The sequence below is a fragment of the Mirounga angustirostris genome, unplaced genomic scaffold, assembly GCF_029215605.1.
Source record: "Mirounga angustirostris isolate CCGP_5_RB_7025 unplaced genomic scaffold, mMirAng1.0.hap1 SCAF_7, whole genome shotgun sequence".
In the NCBI taxonomy this organism is placed as follows: domain Eukaryota; kingdom Metazoa; phylum Chordata; class Mammalia; order Carnivora; family Phocidae; genus Mirounga; species Mirounga angustirostris.
Window position 1 is genome coordinate 118,203,635 of NW_026991715.1, and position 13,684 is coordinate 118,217,318.

Here is a 13,684-nt window from a genome sequence, read left to right on the forward strand (position 1 = left end):
GGCTCCCACTGAACAAATCTAGGACAAATTGAGCATCAACATAAATAATAATACTAATGGACTTGTATCCATTAGTATCCACTGAATAATGCCCATTGAATAATACAGGTATTCATAAGTACATGCCGATATAAATTAATTAAATGAATCAATTGAAAGTTTGATGAGGCACAAAATACTACATAGTTTTAAAGTAAGTTCCCACAAATCTCATAAAGTAGTGTTCATGAAAAGAGAAAAAGAACGACTTTATCATGGAGAAGCCTGGCAGATACCTCTTTAAACAAATGATCAAAGTAAAAACCATCAGCAAAGAGAGGAATAAAAATTATGGGCCATCTAATAGTATGCAATGAGAAGAACACAATATCACCTCTGTGATATATTTGCCAAAGGTCTACTCCAAATCAAATTATATTACAAAATAATCATACGGGATCTCTACTGGTCATAAGAGTCAAGAATGACTAAAGCTGAGACAGAGTGAAGGAGAATAGAAGGGACATGGTAGCTGAGGGCAACATGTAATTCTGGACTGCAACCTTGGGCTGAAAAGTACATCTTCAGGACTTTTGTTGAAACTTCGATGAGGTGTGGGATGAGATGGTAATGCATAAATGTCAATTTCCCAACTTCAATGGCCATATTGAGATGAAGTGGAGGGGGGGTAGGTCTTTCTGGGAATGTACAGTCATGTTTTAGACGGGAATGAGTCATCAGGTCAGCAGCTTATTCTCAGATGGTTCAGGGGAAGAATTCTTTATTCTGTACTCAAAACTCTTTTGTTTGAGATCTTTTGAAAAGAAGCAAAAAGAATTTCAACTCTTTCTGAGAAAGCTTTACTTAACCTAGACATTAAGCCATAATGAGAGTTGAGAAACTGTCATCAGTTTTATGTAATTAAGTACCATTTTCCAAAGGAGTATTTGTCCTCAAACAGATTATAAGTGTGAAGGCTATTTGTCCTGGATTGTACTCTTTTGAAATTACTTTTGTATCATTGGCCTCCCATATTTCACAATATAATGTGAACTGTAGAAATAAACAACTAGGACACACAGTGACGTAGAAGGAAAAAAACCTGGGTGGCTCAGTCAGTGGAGCGTGCGATTCTTGATCTCAAGATTGTGAGTTCAAGCCCCATGCTGGGTATAGAGATTACTTAAAATAAAATCTTAAAAAGAAAAGAAAAGAAAAAAAGAAAAAACCTCACAACGTTTTATTAAAAATAAAACCCCCTACTCCTAATAAAACATAGTCACTGTATACGCATAATAAAATATCTCAAATAACATATTGTCAGTGTAGAAATAATGTTATCTTTGAAAATGGTGTTATTCTTTTAACTGAAAATAACATTTTTCTGCAATTTTTAAAGTTGTGATTATATCATTACTAATGTATCTCTACTCCCAAGACAGAATCTTTTTTTATAGCCTTATAATGACATAGTTCTGAGATCCTGAAAGGGAATTTAGATATCTCATTTGATTGATCTTGAAGCCCAAAGTGCTTTCATGTTGTAGCCAAGAGTCTGGAGCTAGCTAATAGCTATCACAGATTTCCTGGTTTGCATTTCAAAACTCCATCCAGCACTTAGTGCCTTTCCGTAAAAGGTTCTCAAAATAGGCCCCTGACAAAGGTGGGGCTGGCATAAAAGGGTGACAAGAAATGTTCTTGCTTTAAAATATCTACACCTAAAGTATATAGAACAGGACCTCGGGGCCACAGGGCCTTTTGAAGATTATTAAAAATCATCCCACTGAAGAATCAGAGTTGAGGATGTACCTGCTTTGAAATCAGGGTTTCTCAACCTTGGCATTATTGACACCTGGGGCTGGATAATTCTCTGTCGTGGGGGATTGTCATTGCAGAATGCTTCGCAGCATCTCTGGCCTCTCCTATGTAGTGGGTGTGTTGTGTCTCCAAAAAAGTTATGTCTGAGTCCTGACTGTGTGTACCCACGAAAGTGATTATTTGAGAGGAGGGTCTTTGCAGATGTAATCAAGTTAAAATGAGGTCATACTAGATTAGGATAGACCCTTAACCCAATGACTGTGGTCTTTATGAAAGAAACGAGGGAGATTTGGATACAGAGACAGACACACTCAGAGGGAAGATGGAGCCAGAGACGGGAGCCATGCAGCTACAAGCCACGGAATGCCGAGGGTTGCTGGCACCCACCAAGGCTAGAAGAAGCAAGGAGGGATTCTTCCCCAGAGCCTTCAGAGGGGGCAAAGGCCTGCACCTTGATTTCAGGCTTCTAGCCTCCAGAACTATGAGAGAATAAACTTCTATTGTTTTAAGCTGCCACATTTGTGGTAATTTTTTTTCTCGCAGCCCTAGGAAACGACTGTAACCTATTAGATACAAGTAGTAACCTTCTCCAAGTTGTGACATTCAAATGCCTCCGGACATTGCTAAATGTCCTGTGGAGGACAAAAGTCAGCCCCAGTTGAGAACCACTAAACAGAATCTAAGTCTTATCCCAGAATAATCTAGTGGGTGAAACATCTGAAAAACCCACAGTCTTCAGAAAGAGCAGGAATCCTAGTCAGACCTTTGGGGTTTTATTTTTTAAGAGTTTTATTTGGCAGGGTGCCTGGGTGGCTCAGTCGGTTAAGCGGCTGACTTTGGCTCAGGTTATGATCCCAGGGTACTAGGATCGAGTCCCGCATCGGGCTCCCTGCTCAGTGGGGAGCCTGCTTTTCCCTCTGCCTGCCACTCCCTCTGCTTGTGCTCTCTCCCTCTCCATCTCTCTTTCTGTGTCAAATAAATAAATAAAATCTTAAAAAAAAAAAGAGTTTTATTTGGTCTAAGATTTACTGTTAACATATCTTAATGACTGTTTAGAGGTAGTTTAAAACGAGTTTTTACACCACCCTTCGAAATGTATTTTATTGCAATAATCCTATTTCAAAGAAAAGATCAATTTGTTTATATTTCAATATGACCAAGGTTTAAAACCAGTTTTACAAGGCTTTGTAAAAGTGCACACTGTTCTTGTTATTAGGCTTTTTAATTGTTCTTGAGGTTTTTTGGTTGTTGGTCTAAAAATGGCCTTTTTTTTTTTTTTAAGAGAGTGTGTGTGTGCATGTGCCCAAGTGGAGTGAGGGGCGGGGCAGAGGGGGAGGGAGAGGGAGAATCTTTTTTTTTAAAGATTTTATTTATTTATTTGAGAGAGAGAGAATGAGACAGAGCGAGTACATGAGAGGGGGGAGGGTCAGAGGGAGAAGCAGACTCCCTGCCGAGCAGGGAGCCCGATGCAGGACTCGATCCAGGGACTCCAGGATCATGACCTGAGCCGAAGGCAGTCGCTTAACCAACTGAGCTACCCAGGCGCCCGAGAGGGAGAATCTTAAGCAGGCTCCGTGCCCAGCACAGAGCCCAACGCAGGGCTCGATCTCACAACCCTGAGATCATGACCTGAGCCGAAATCAAGAGTAGGACGCTTAACCGATTGAGCCACCCAGGCGCCCCTAAAAATGGTCTTTTTGCCCAATGGTTCTAATTCTATGTAGAAAAAATATGAGCTTCCTGTTTGTTTTTTTAATCTGTCCCTGACTTAGAAAGTCTGACTTATAAATGTCCCCATCAGGAATTTATTTTCTTGCCAAACCTTCTTTTCTCTTTTCTTGACAAACTCCCTGTGGATTATAGTGTCTGGGAATCAAGATAGCCTCATTCTCCCCTTCTCTTCTTTCTACTGTTGCCATTACAGACAGGATAGGAATACTATATTTCTAGATTCCAGAAGTAGAACTCTGAAAGCACTGTTTATTAGAAATATTTGTACTTGGATATTTTAATGCTACAGTTTAGCCGTATCATGGCTTAAATCGCTTTTACAATTTGGCATGGGATCTTGTGGTTATATATAGCATTGCTTCCATGAGGAAATATATTCTGAATTCCAAACCTCTGTTTTCTAAATAGTATATATTATCCTAAATAGTATATATTATCCACTCCTAAGTTATAGTGTTTTTGTAATTGGGCTGCACATTCATAATACTGTGTATAAGAATGCTAAAATTAAGATTTATTAAAAACATTGTTAATTCTGCATATTGATAGCAATCAGTGCATTATATGGGGGAGAGAGAAAAAGAGAGTGATATTTATCCTAGTAATAGCTTTTACTTACACCTTTTTCTAAATGAAGTCTAGACCCTTCCAAAATCATAAAATATAATAAAGATGTTTGGGGGGAATTTAGAGAAAATGCTTATTCTTAAACAGAGGTATGATTGAACTTATTTTCCCATTTAGAGAAAAGTAAATCTAGAGACCCAAGGCAGTGTTCTAGTGTTACTTATCCTCTTTTTTTTTTCCTTCCCAATTTACTTCAATTAAAATGGAGCTCCGGAATTAAATATGTAAAAATGTTACATTAATATTTTTTTTTAAAGATTTTATTTTTATTTATTTGACAGAGAGAGACACAGCGAGAGAGGGAACACAAGCAGGGGGAGTGGGAGAGGGAGAAGCAGGCTTCCCGCTGAGCAGGGAGCCCGATGTGGGGCTCGATCCCAGGACCCTGGGATCATGACCTGAGCCGAAGGCAGACGCTTAACGACTGAGCCACCCAGGTGCCCCGTTACATTAATATTTTAAGTAGAAATTATAGCATGTTTATTTCTTTTAAAAATTTTAATAGCATAAATTATAAACCCATCTAGCAATGTCTATTTTAAAATGTAGTATGTGAAAGATATTTAAGTAGAGACTGTTTTGCTATTTCACATGAACTAGTAATAGGTGAAAATTAGGTTGTTATTCAGCTCTTTGATGTGACACCCTCATGGCCCATCGCCCCTGCAGAGGGAGGAAAATCTTTAATCTTTAGAAAAACTATTAGATGTTACTTTTTTATGTGGCAGTTTTGCCACTGACTGTAAGAGAAGGCTGGGTGGAAAGTTTCCTGCAATGATTAAGAGAGGGGTGAGTGTGATAACTTGAGGAATGTATGCTATGATCTTGACACCATCACTCAATATTAGACTCTTCTGATCCTCCCTCTCTTCTCCATGAAATGAAACCCCGAGTAACAAGACAGGCAGAACTTGGATTAGGATCCCAAATTCCTGCCTCTCCATTTTGTGTTTCTTTTCGTGACAGCCTAATCCTTTCGGGGATGTATTCAAACCACATCTTCCTGACTCTCCTGCCAATTTCCTTTTAAACACCAATCTCCGCCTCCTGCCAGTTGTCCTCGTACGGAAAGCAATAAAGTTTACATTCCCACTTCTTTGATTAAAAAATATATATATATATATTTTTTTTTATCTTGGCCAAGCAAAGAACTTCTCACTTTTATATTCTAGTACCTTCCATAGACGGCCCTGCTTTTTCTACTCAAGACGTTTGTATACATTGCCTCTTGAAGGGACTTTTCCCGAAGGCAAAAAAAATCACAAGAGTGACACATGTTCTTCTGCACTTGGGGCTTGTTCAGTGGAATCTGGAGCCTGATCAAGATAAATGCTTTAGAGGGGATATGAAGTTAGGGGACAGGTCGTGGCTGGTTTATGGATGTCTGTGTTTTTAATATATGGACTGGCGGTGGGAAGTGGTCATAACACCTAGTATATTCTGGAGCTACCCAAACTTTCCTCCTCTGAAGCTTGGCTTTTCTTTTCCCTCCTATTCCGTCAGCTTCTGTAAGCTTAGATTTTGCCCAGGCCACGTCTGGACCTCTCTTCTTTTCTCCTAATACAAGTACGCTCTCCCATCCAGTCCTAATATTGAGAAATGGCAAAATAACCCCAGCCCCTGAGCTCATCTCTGTGACATTGTCTCCACCTCTGTTCCACCTTCAGAGTCTCTCAAAGATGTAAATCAGGGGGCGCCTGGGTGGCTCAGTTGTTAAGCGTCTGCCTTCGGCTCAGGTCATGATCCCAGGGTCCTGGGATCTAGTCCCGCATCGGGCTCCCTGCTCCATGGGTAGCCTGCTTCTCCCTCTCCCACTCCCCCTGCTTGTGTTCCCTCTCTTGCTGTGTCTCTGTCAAATACATAAATAAAATCTTAAAAAAAAAAAAAGATGTAAATCAGGCTTCATCCTCTGCTGCTCACCTGCCAAGTTGGAAAATACATGGGCTAGTTATAGTCAATACTGTGAATGGGTGGCACTCTGAAATTTTAATGACTTTCAGTTACAAACTGTGGGCCTAAATTGATATTATTATGATCCATGTGGCCCTGTAGGGACCAAGTTTACTCAGCTTCATACTCCTTACCAGCATCAAGCATGTATCAGATGCTCTCTCTATATTCACTTATTTAAATAAAATAAGAAGGAATAAAACACCTTTTTTCAGCTTATGTCACTTTCTTATTGCTGTTGATAGTGTGAATACTACTAATAATATGAATAAATGATATTAGACCATCTTGAAGGATTATGGGCTTGTTTTAGGCATAAAGAGTGTGATGAGAACCCTTACAATTATATTCAGCTCTGCAGGAGGCTAGGCCAAGAAAAGAGAACTCCTTAGCAAGGAAACAAAGATATCAAAGCTTATGTTTTGCAAGTTTCACAGAACGGATGATGTAGAACAGTTCATTCCTTCCCATCCGCACCCTCCTGGCTTCCTATCTGTAAGTCAATAGCATCTGCTTTCATCTTCCTGAGATATTTCCTCTTAAATACAACCTCTAAGTGAGCTATGCCCAAGAATGGAAAAACAATTTTTTTCATTAGAAAAAGAATGTTGATAGGAACCTTTTTGGCTGTGTGTGTATGTGTGTGTGCATGTGTGCATGCGTGTGTGTGTGAGAGAGAGAGAGAGACAGAGAGAGAGACAGAGAGAGATGGAGACAGAAAGAATATGAATGAATGAATATTAGATGTGAGTGGAAGAAATGTTCTGTATTCTTGATAGCCCGGTGAGAAACTCAGGGCATATTTTCCTGTGTAATCACTGTCAGAGGGTGCTATGATTTACATATTAAATTCATTAAAGGATTACTTTATGAGAAAGTGCACTCCACCTTCCAAAGCTGCTTTAGAAGTGATCAAGCCTTTGGAACACAGCTTACTGGAGAGCGAGGTTCTGCTAGGTAGATATTTTTATTAGGCAATATTATAAAAGCTGTGCATAAGCTGAGGCAACAAAGGTGATCACTAACTTTGATAATATTTTTCATACACATAAGAAAAGAACTGGAAATCTAATTTTGCACTAGGAGTAAGTTTCTGAGCAGAGTATTAAGAAAGTGAAATAAAAAAGGCTCAGGTTTAATTTAACTGAATGAGAATGAGAAGTTTTAAGAATGCAGCCAAGACTACAGTCATAAGCCTTTTCCCCTTTTCTGACTTACTTGATAGAGTTGGGGTGGTGTTTATGGGAGGTAGGTTCTGGTGCCTCACAGTCAAAGAACAGTAGCCAGTGTACAAAAAAAAAAAAAAAAGAAGAAGAAGAAGAAGCAGTTTTGAGGAGAGTGGGAGGGAGGAAATGGAAACTTTTTTTTTTTCAGTAAAGGTTTTGAAAAGATGAGAGAAGCGACAGAGGAGAACCACAAGTCAGTTTGGTAGAGGGTAACCCAGTCTGTAACTGTAGCTGGAAAACAGCAGAAACTCTCACTGTGCAGCCATTTTCTCTTCTCTCTCCTCGTTTTATGCCCTTTATTATGGTCTCTCTGTCTCTCTTTGTTCACTCATCTTCTTTCTGCCTCTTCATGTCTTTTTCCTGGCACTCTTATTTAATTCTTCAGTGTCTTCATTTATGTTTTATAAAGAAACTACAAATGGTAGGATAACAAAATAATTTTTTTAAGCTACTTGATGTAAATCAGGGATTTTTCAGTAAAGAAAAGAACATAGAAAAAGTTGGAAATGTGGTCGCATTTAATAGCCCAATATATGTCTGAATATCTGTGAATGTATGAGATCTAGTTCCTCAGAGCTTCCTGAAAACATTCCTTTTCACGAATAGTATACAATATAGCATTTCAGCTGCTACAAACTAGCTTGTAGTCATTTCATCTTGATAATAATATGCAATCACATTTTCTTTTTCTTACAGCTTCACCTCTTACGACTCTACCCATCCGAGAAGAAATGATGACAAAATATTCTAACCTTTCCTTGGGGAGTCATAACATATCACTGACTGGTAAATGTGTTTGTTGCCTTTCAAATAATACAATGCCCCCAGAAGTTTTTATTTTTAAGTAAGCCATTGCATTTTGCCTCATAAATTATTAATCCTTACTCATGGTCTGGTGGGAGAAACACGCCATTACCTCATACAATTAGAACATAGGATGTGGGAGTCTACCGCAATGAAGGCAGTGTGCTCTGTGTGCTGGGAGGGGGCGGCTGGTCAGACGTGGGAGCCTAAGAAGGACTCTGTAGAAGAAGGACACCTGAGAAGAAGGGAAGGTTCATTTCAATTGGCAGAGACTCTTACGTTTTCATCAGTTTTTGCTGGTGCATCCATTCAAATCTCTTTGCATTGAAGGGGGAATTCGTGTATCCACTGGAAGACCTTTAGGCAGGGAAATCAAAGATGCTATCAATTGAGTCGATGACAGTGCTATGGAAAAATAAGTAAAGCATTCTGCACTGAAGCTCAGCTCGGCTTTCTTTTTCACAGTTTTGGATTCCAGTGGTTCAAAAGTAATCTCAGATTTTTTAACCAACTGAGCCACCCAGGCGCCCAATCTCAGATTTTTTAAATGAGTAAGAGTACTTGTCTATTTTAGGAACAATGTTACAGGTATAATTAGAATTTAAAGTATTGTAAACGCATTTACTGAGTCAGTAACATGTTTTATCCAGTTACTTGTCCAGTCTTTAACTGTCCTTTAGTCTTAAGAACTGTTTCTCTCTTTCTCCTATGAATGAAAGGTATGCTTCCCCTATCTCCCATCTGATACCGAAGGAATGTTTGCACTGCCCTTTTTTGGTAGAATAATTTTTTATGATTTTGTACAACTCCTGTTTGTTCTCAGTCTCTATTCCGATATTTGGAGTTTATTCTTGATTGTAAAAAGTAATTACAGGGCGCCTGGGTGGCTCAGTCGGTTAAGCATCTGCCTTCAGCTCGGGTTGTGATCCCGGGGTCCTGGGATCAAGCCCCGAGTAGGGCTCTCTGCTCCCCGCCCCTCCCTCTGTTCATGCTCTCTCTCTCTGTGTCAAATAAATAAATAAATAAGACCTTTTTAAAAAAACACTTACAACAACACTCCTATGTTATTTTTTAAAATTAATTTTATTTTTCATTAATTGTATACAATGTAGCATTTCAGCTGCTACAAACTAGCTTGTAGTCATTTCATCTTGATAATAACCTGCAATCACATTTTCTTTTTCTTACAGCTTCACCTCCTACGACTCTACCCATCCGAGAAGAAATGATGACAAAATATTCTAACCTTTCCTTGGGGAGTCATAGCATATCACTGACTGGTAAATGTGTTGCCTTTCAAATAATTTTTTTTTTTTTAAAGATTTTATTTATTTATTCATGAGAGATAGAGAGAGAGAGGCAGAGGCAGAGGGAGAAGCAGGCTCCCCGCGGAGCAGGGAGCCCGATGCGGGACTCGATCCCAGGACCCCGGGATCATGACCTGAGCTGAAGGCAGACGCTTAACCGACTGAGCCACCCAGGCGTCCCTCAAATAATTTTTGAAGCCATGTTTTCATGTTCTAGTTATTGATTTCCTCTGTCAGATGAAAGTTTTCTTGAAGAGAGATCCCTATGAGAACATAAGTTTGCAAATCCTTTGACTATCTGGGTCATGTTGGCAGCAACATACCCCTTACTTCCCCAGGAAGGACCCTGGGGAAGAAAGGGTTAGGTGTCCAGGAAGAGAGAAAAAAGGTGGACTTTTTAGTTGGTTATTTACTTAACCTGTTTGGAGGGTTTAACTCCTAACTACTCTTTTATTGTAATACTACTATTACACTTGATCTTAGCCAAAAGGCCAAGAAGTGATATTGTAATACTACTATTAAAACCAGTATTCTTGCTGTTATGAAGAGACTGAGTGTTCAGAGTTGTCTGGTGGTTACCTTCTGCCTTAGCTTGATCAAATGTTAGTCACGTTGTTTCTTCCTCCCAGGCCCCTGAGCTTTGATTTGGCCCAAGTCTGAGCAAGCGCTAATGCTTGACCACCACCTGATCATGCATCCTGCTTCCCCCCACTAGTTTATCCCATTTCCTCTCAAAAGTTCCTGCTAGCCTGCTTACCCCTCCCTATAAGAGGAAAGCGTTTCTGTTTGATGTTGAGATGCGTGCAGACATATCTTTGGAGCATCTTCCTTATTGCAATAGGCTTTTTGAATAAAATCTCTTCGTAGATAAGTCTGGATTGTTTTTATTTTACAAAAGAAAAGATTTGACGTTCCTTTTGAAAGACTGGATTTCCAAGCTGTGGTCGACATGGTTTGCATTTCCGTGTGGGTTGTTCTGGTTGCCTTACCATCAAAAAGTTTGGTCTTAGGAACTGCCTTCCTGAAATACAGAAGTTAAATCTGAAGATATATTTATGCTTACTAGGAACCACAGGCTTTCTTCTTATTGCCGTCGCTAGGATTTTTAACCTCCTTTATGAGTGGAATGTTTTCATGTTGTTTTATTATTGTTTACTTGATTTTGCATATATTTCTATGTTGTCCTTGTGAGATCAAGCTCCGAGTCAAGCTCCGTGCTGAGTATGGAGCCTGCTTAAGATTGTCTCTTTCCCTCTCCCTTTGCTCTCCTGTTCATGCATGCTCTCTCTCTCTCTCTCTCTCTCTCTCTCAAAAAAGTGGTTGTTAACATTGAATCTCACCAAAAAGTTAGATGATGGTGCTAAGTAGCAGGCCATGGGACCTCCTAGTGTAAGTGGGTTGTGGGATAGGGAACCAGATCGGTTATAATCCCATTCCTTCCCTTGTCTGCTGCTTATGTTCAAAATCTTCTCAGTCTTTAAGAATTAAGTCAAAATCTTCATCTTCAATAAGGCACATACAGAGAAATACTATTTTGGTTTCTCCGATATGTATTTAGCATTTTTAATTTATAAGTAAAAGTGAGTTGATGTTTAAAAATATTGAAACATTTTATTTGTAGTAATATATAGTAAGTTAGAGAATCTGAAAACCCTCCTATCACACCTAGAAAATTTAAAATATTGCAAACATTCCTTTAAATATTTAGCTAAATACAAAAAATTAAGACAATTTCTGCTGACCAAAACTGGGTGACCAGGCATCACGCCTGTACAAATTGAAGTCATGTTAGTGTTCCTTGTGTTTGTCGACAGGGCATTTGAGTTCTAAGAGCCACAGATCTAAGAACAAGGCCTTGAATCTAGGCGAGGAGGGGAGCAGGAACTGAAAATCCCCAGAAAGCTGATCTTTCCAGAAAACTGGAACTGAAAACCCCCAGAAGGCTATAAAGACAGTGAAAAAGGCTCGACCTGGGAGGAGGGGAGAGATGGGCAACAACAGTGGATCAACACAAGGCCATGATAAGTTGGCTTCCTGGTTTTAGCCTTGCTCTGAATCAAATACAAAGACTCCCCTGAGTACTCAAAGTCAAAGCCCTGCCCTCAGTGACAGTTAGATTGCAAATTTACAGTACCTGTGTTATATAGGAGGCTGCAAGCTGAGAAATAACACAAACATGACCCTGGGTCTGCAGGAAAGCGAATGAAAAACATTTATGGAAGGACACATTGCTTGCTCTGGCTATGGAATCTGGACTGAGGACTGGCTCCCAAATATAAAATACAGTGACGTAGACCCCAAGACTGAGAGTCAACTAAGGAACAGTAGGATTGGATTGTCCAGAACTTCAGATTACAGAAATAGTAGGTGGAGTTATAAAAGAAGAAATATTAAAAGAGAAAAAAATATTATGCTATCAAAAAAAAAAAAAAAGATAAAGCATGCTTGAAAAATAGCCAAATAGAATTTCTGGGGATGAAAACTCAACTTGTCAGAGGAAGTCAAAACCCTTTTGACCACCCTCTACTTCTGTCTCAGCTGAACTCTTTCCAGGGGTAACCTCTGTTCATAGAGTACTATGTAACATTGTTTTGTATTCTTTAATATTAGTGGTTTAAATCCATATGTATTGTTTTGAATATTTTTTATTGTCAATCAGTGTTAATTCTTGAGATCTAGCCATATTACATGGACATACCTTATTTCTTTTACTTGTGTGCACAGTATAAACATACCAGTTTTCTTAGACATTTTCCTCTAAATGGACCCTAGTTTGTTTAAATTTTTTTCTATTGTAAACCATTCAATAATGAACACTTCTTTCTACATATCTCTCTCTGGGAATGACTGTGTGTGTTCCTTTAGGAGATAAATGCCACAGGGTTGAATTGCTGAATTAGAAGTTATGTGCATTTTATTTATTTTATTTTTTTAAAGATTTTATTTATTTATTTGACAGAGAGAGACACAGCGAGAGAGGGAACACAAGCAGGGGGAGTGGGAGAGGGAGAAGCAGGCTCCCTGCAGAGCAGGGAGCCCGATGCGGGGCTCGATCCCAGGACCCTGGGATCATGGCCTGAGCTGAAGGCAGACGCTTAATGACTGAGCCACCCAGGCACCTGCATTTTAATCTTAATACATACTTGCAAGTTGCCCTCCAAAGTAACAGTTTACCTTTTCCCTCACTCTCATATTTGACTATCATCCTCCTTAGTTTCTGACCAGCACCACTTGATACTATTAAACTCTTTCATCTTTGCCAGCATGAGTGCTAAAAGCTGTATCACTGTTGTTTTAATTTGTGTTTTGGAATTGGACATACTTATATATATGTGTGTGTGTGTGGGTGTTAATATCCCATATCCATTTTCCTGCTGTGTTTATATATTTTTAAACTGATGTGAGACAGCTATACATTTTAAATACTAATTTATACTTTTTATTGAAATTGCAAATATTGTCTCCCAGTTGTCTTTAAACATTTACATGGTGTTTTTTATTGTGAAGAAGTTTCATTGTTTTGTTTTCTCCTATCATTTTTACAGAAGTATTTTCATAGTTTTTTACCCTTCAGTTTTTAATCCTTTTGAAATACAGTTTTATGTACTGTGTGTGAAAGGTCACTAACTTTATTATATTATTATTTTTATATAGATAGCCAAGGTCTCAACACCCTGTACTGAATAGTTCTCCTTTTTCCTACGCCTTTGAAATATCACCCTAATCATATTCCAAATTCCTATGTGCTGTTCTGTTCCTTTATTGTTTCAATGTTTTTCAAACATTCTATAGAGTTGGGCAAAGTAAGAAATAAATTTATCTTATAACCTGATTTACCACCCATGCACACACATGGGCAAACACACACACACACTAAACAAATGTTTGTTAAGCAACACCCACACCTCACAGGTGTGTTACACTGGTAGTTTCTTCTTTTTCAATCCTTTAAAAAACAAATTTGGTGATAACTATTAACTTGACTTCCTGACCACTAATAGTTTCCAGCTTGCAATCCAGAAAATTCTACCTAATTTCTTGGTATTTTGCAGCATCATTAACACATTAATATTATTTTTTTTGAAACATTATGATACAGCTTTATATCTTTGTTCTTTTTTATTTTAACAGGTTTTCCAATGTCCTACATTTTCACTCTTTCATGTAGACTTTTTTGGAATCAAGTTCCACAACAAATACTTCTTGGATTTTGACTGATTTTTCACTAAATTTGTAGAATAA

General features: G+C 38.7%; 1 protein-coding gene across 1 annotated transcript in view; it reads left to right on the forward strand.

Annotated features, from left to right (window-relative positions):
* The window catches only part of EMB (embigin), a 48,457-nt gene that overhangs the window by 4,217 nt on the left and 30,556 nt on the right, over positions 1–13,684 (forward strand). The window contains exons 2-3 of the mRNA XM_045903581.2: positions 8,028–8,117; positions 9,326–9,415. Of these exons, the coding sequence (XP_045759537.1) occupies positions 8,028–8,117; positions 9,326–9,415 (180 nt within the window). The remainder of the gene's footprint in view (positions 1–8,027; positions 8,118–9,325; positions 9,416–13,684) is intronic.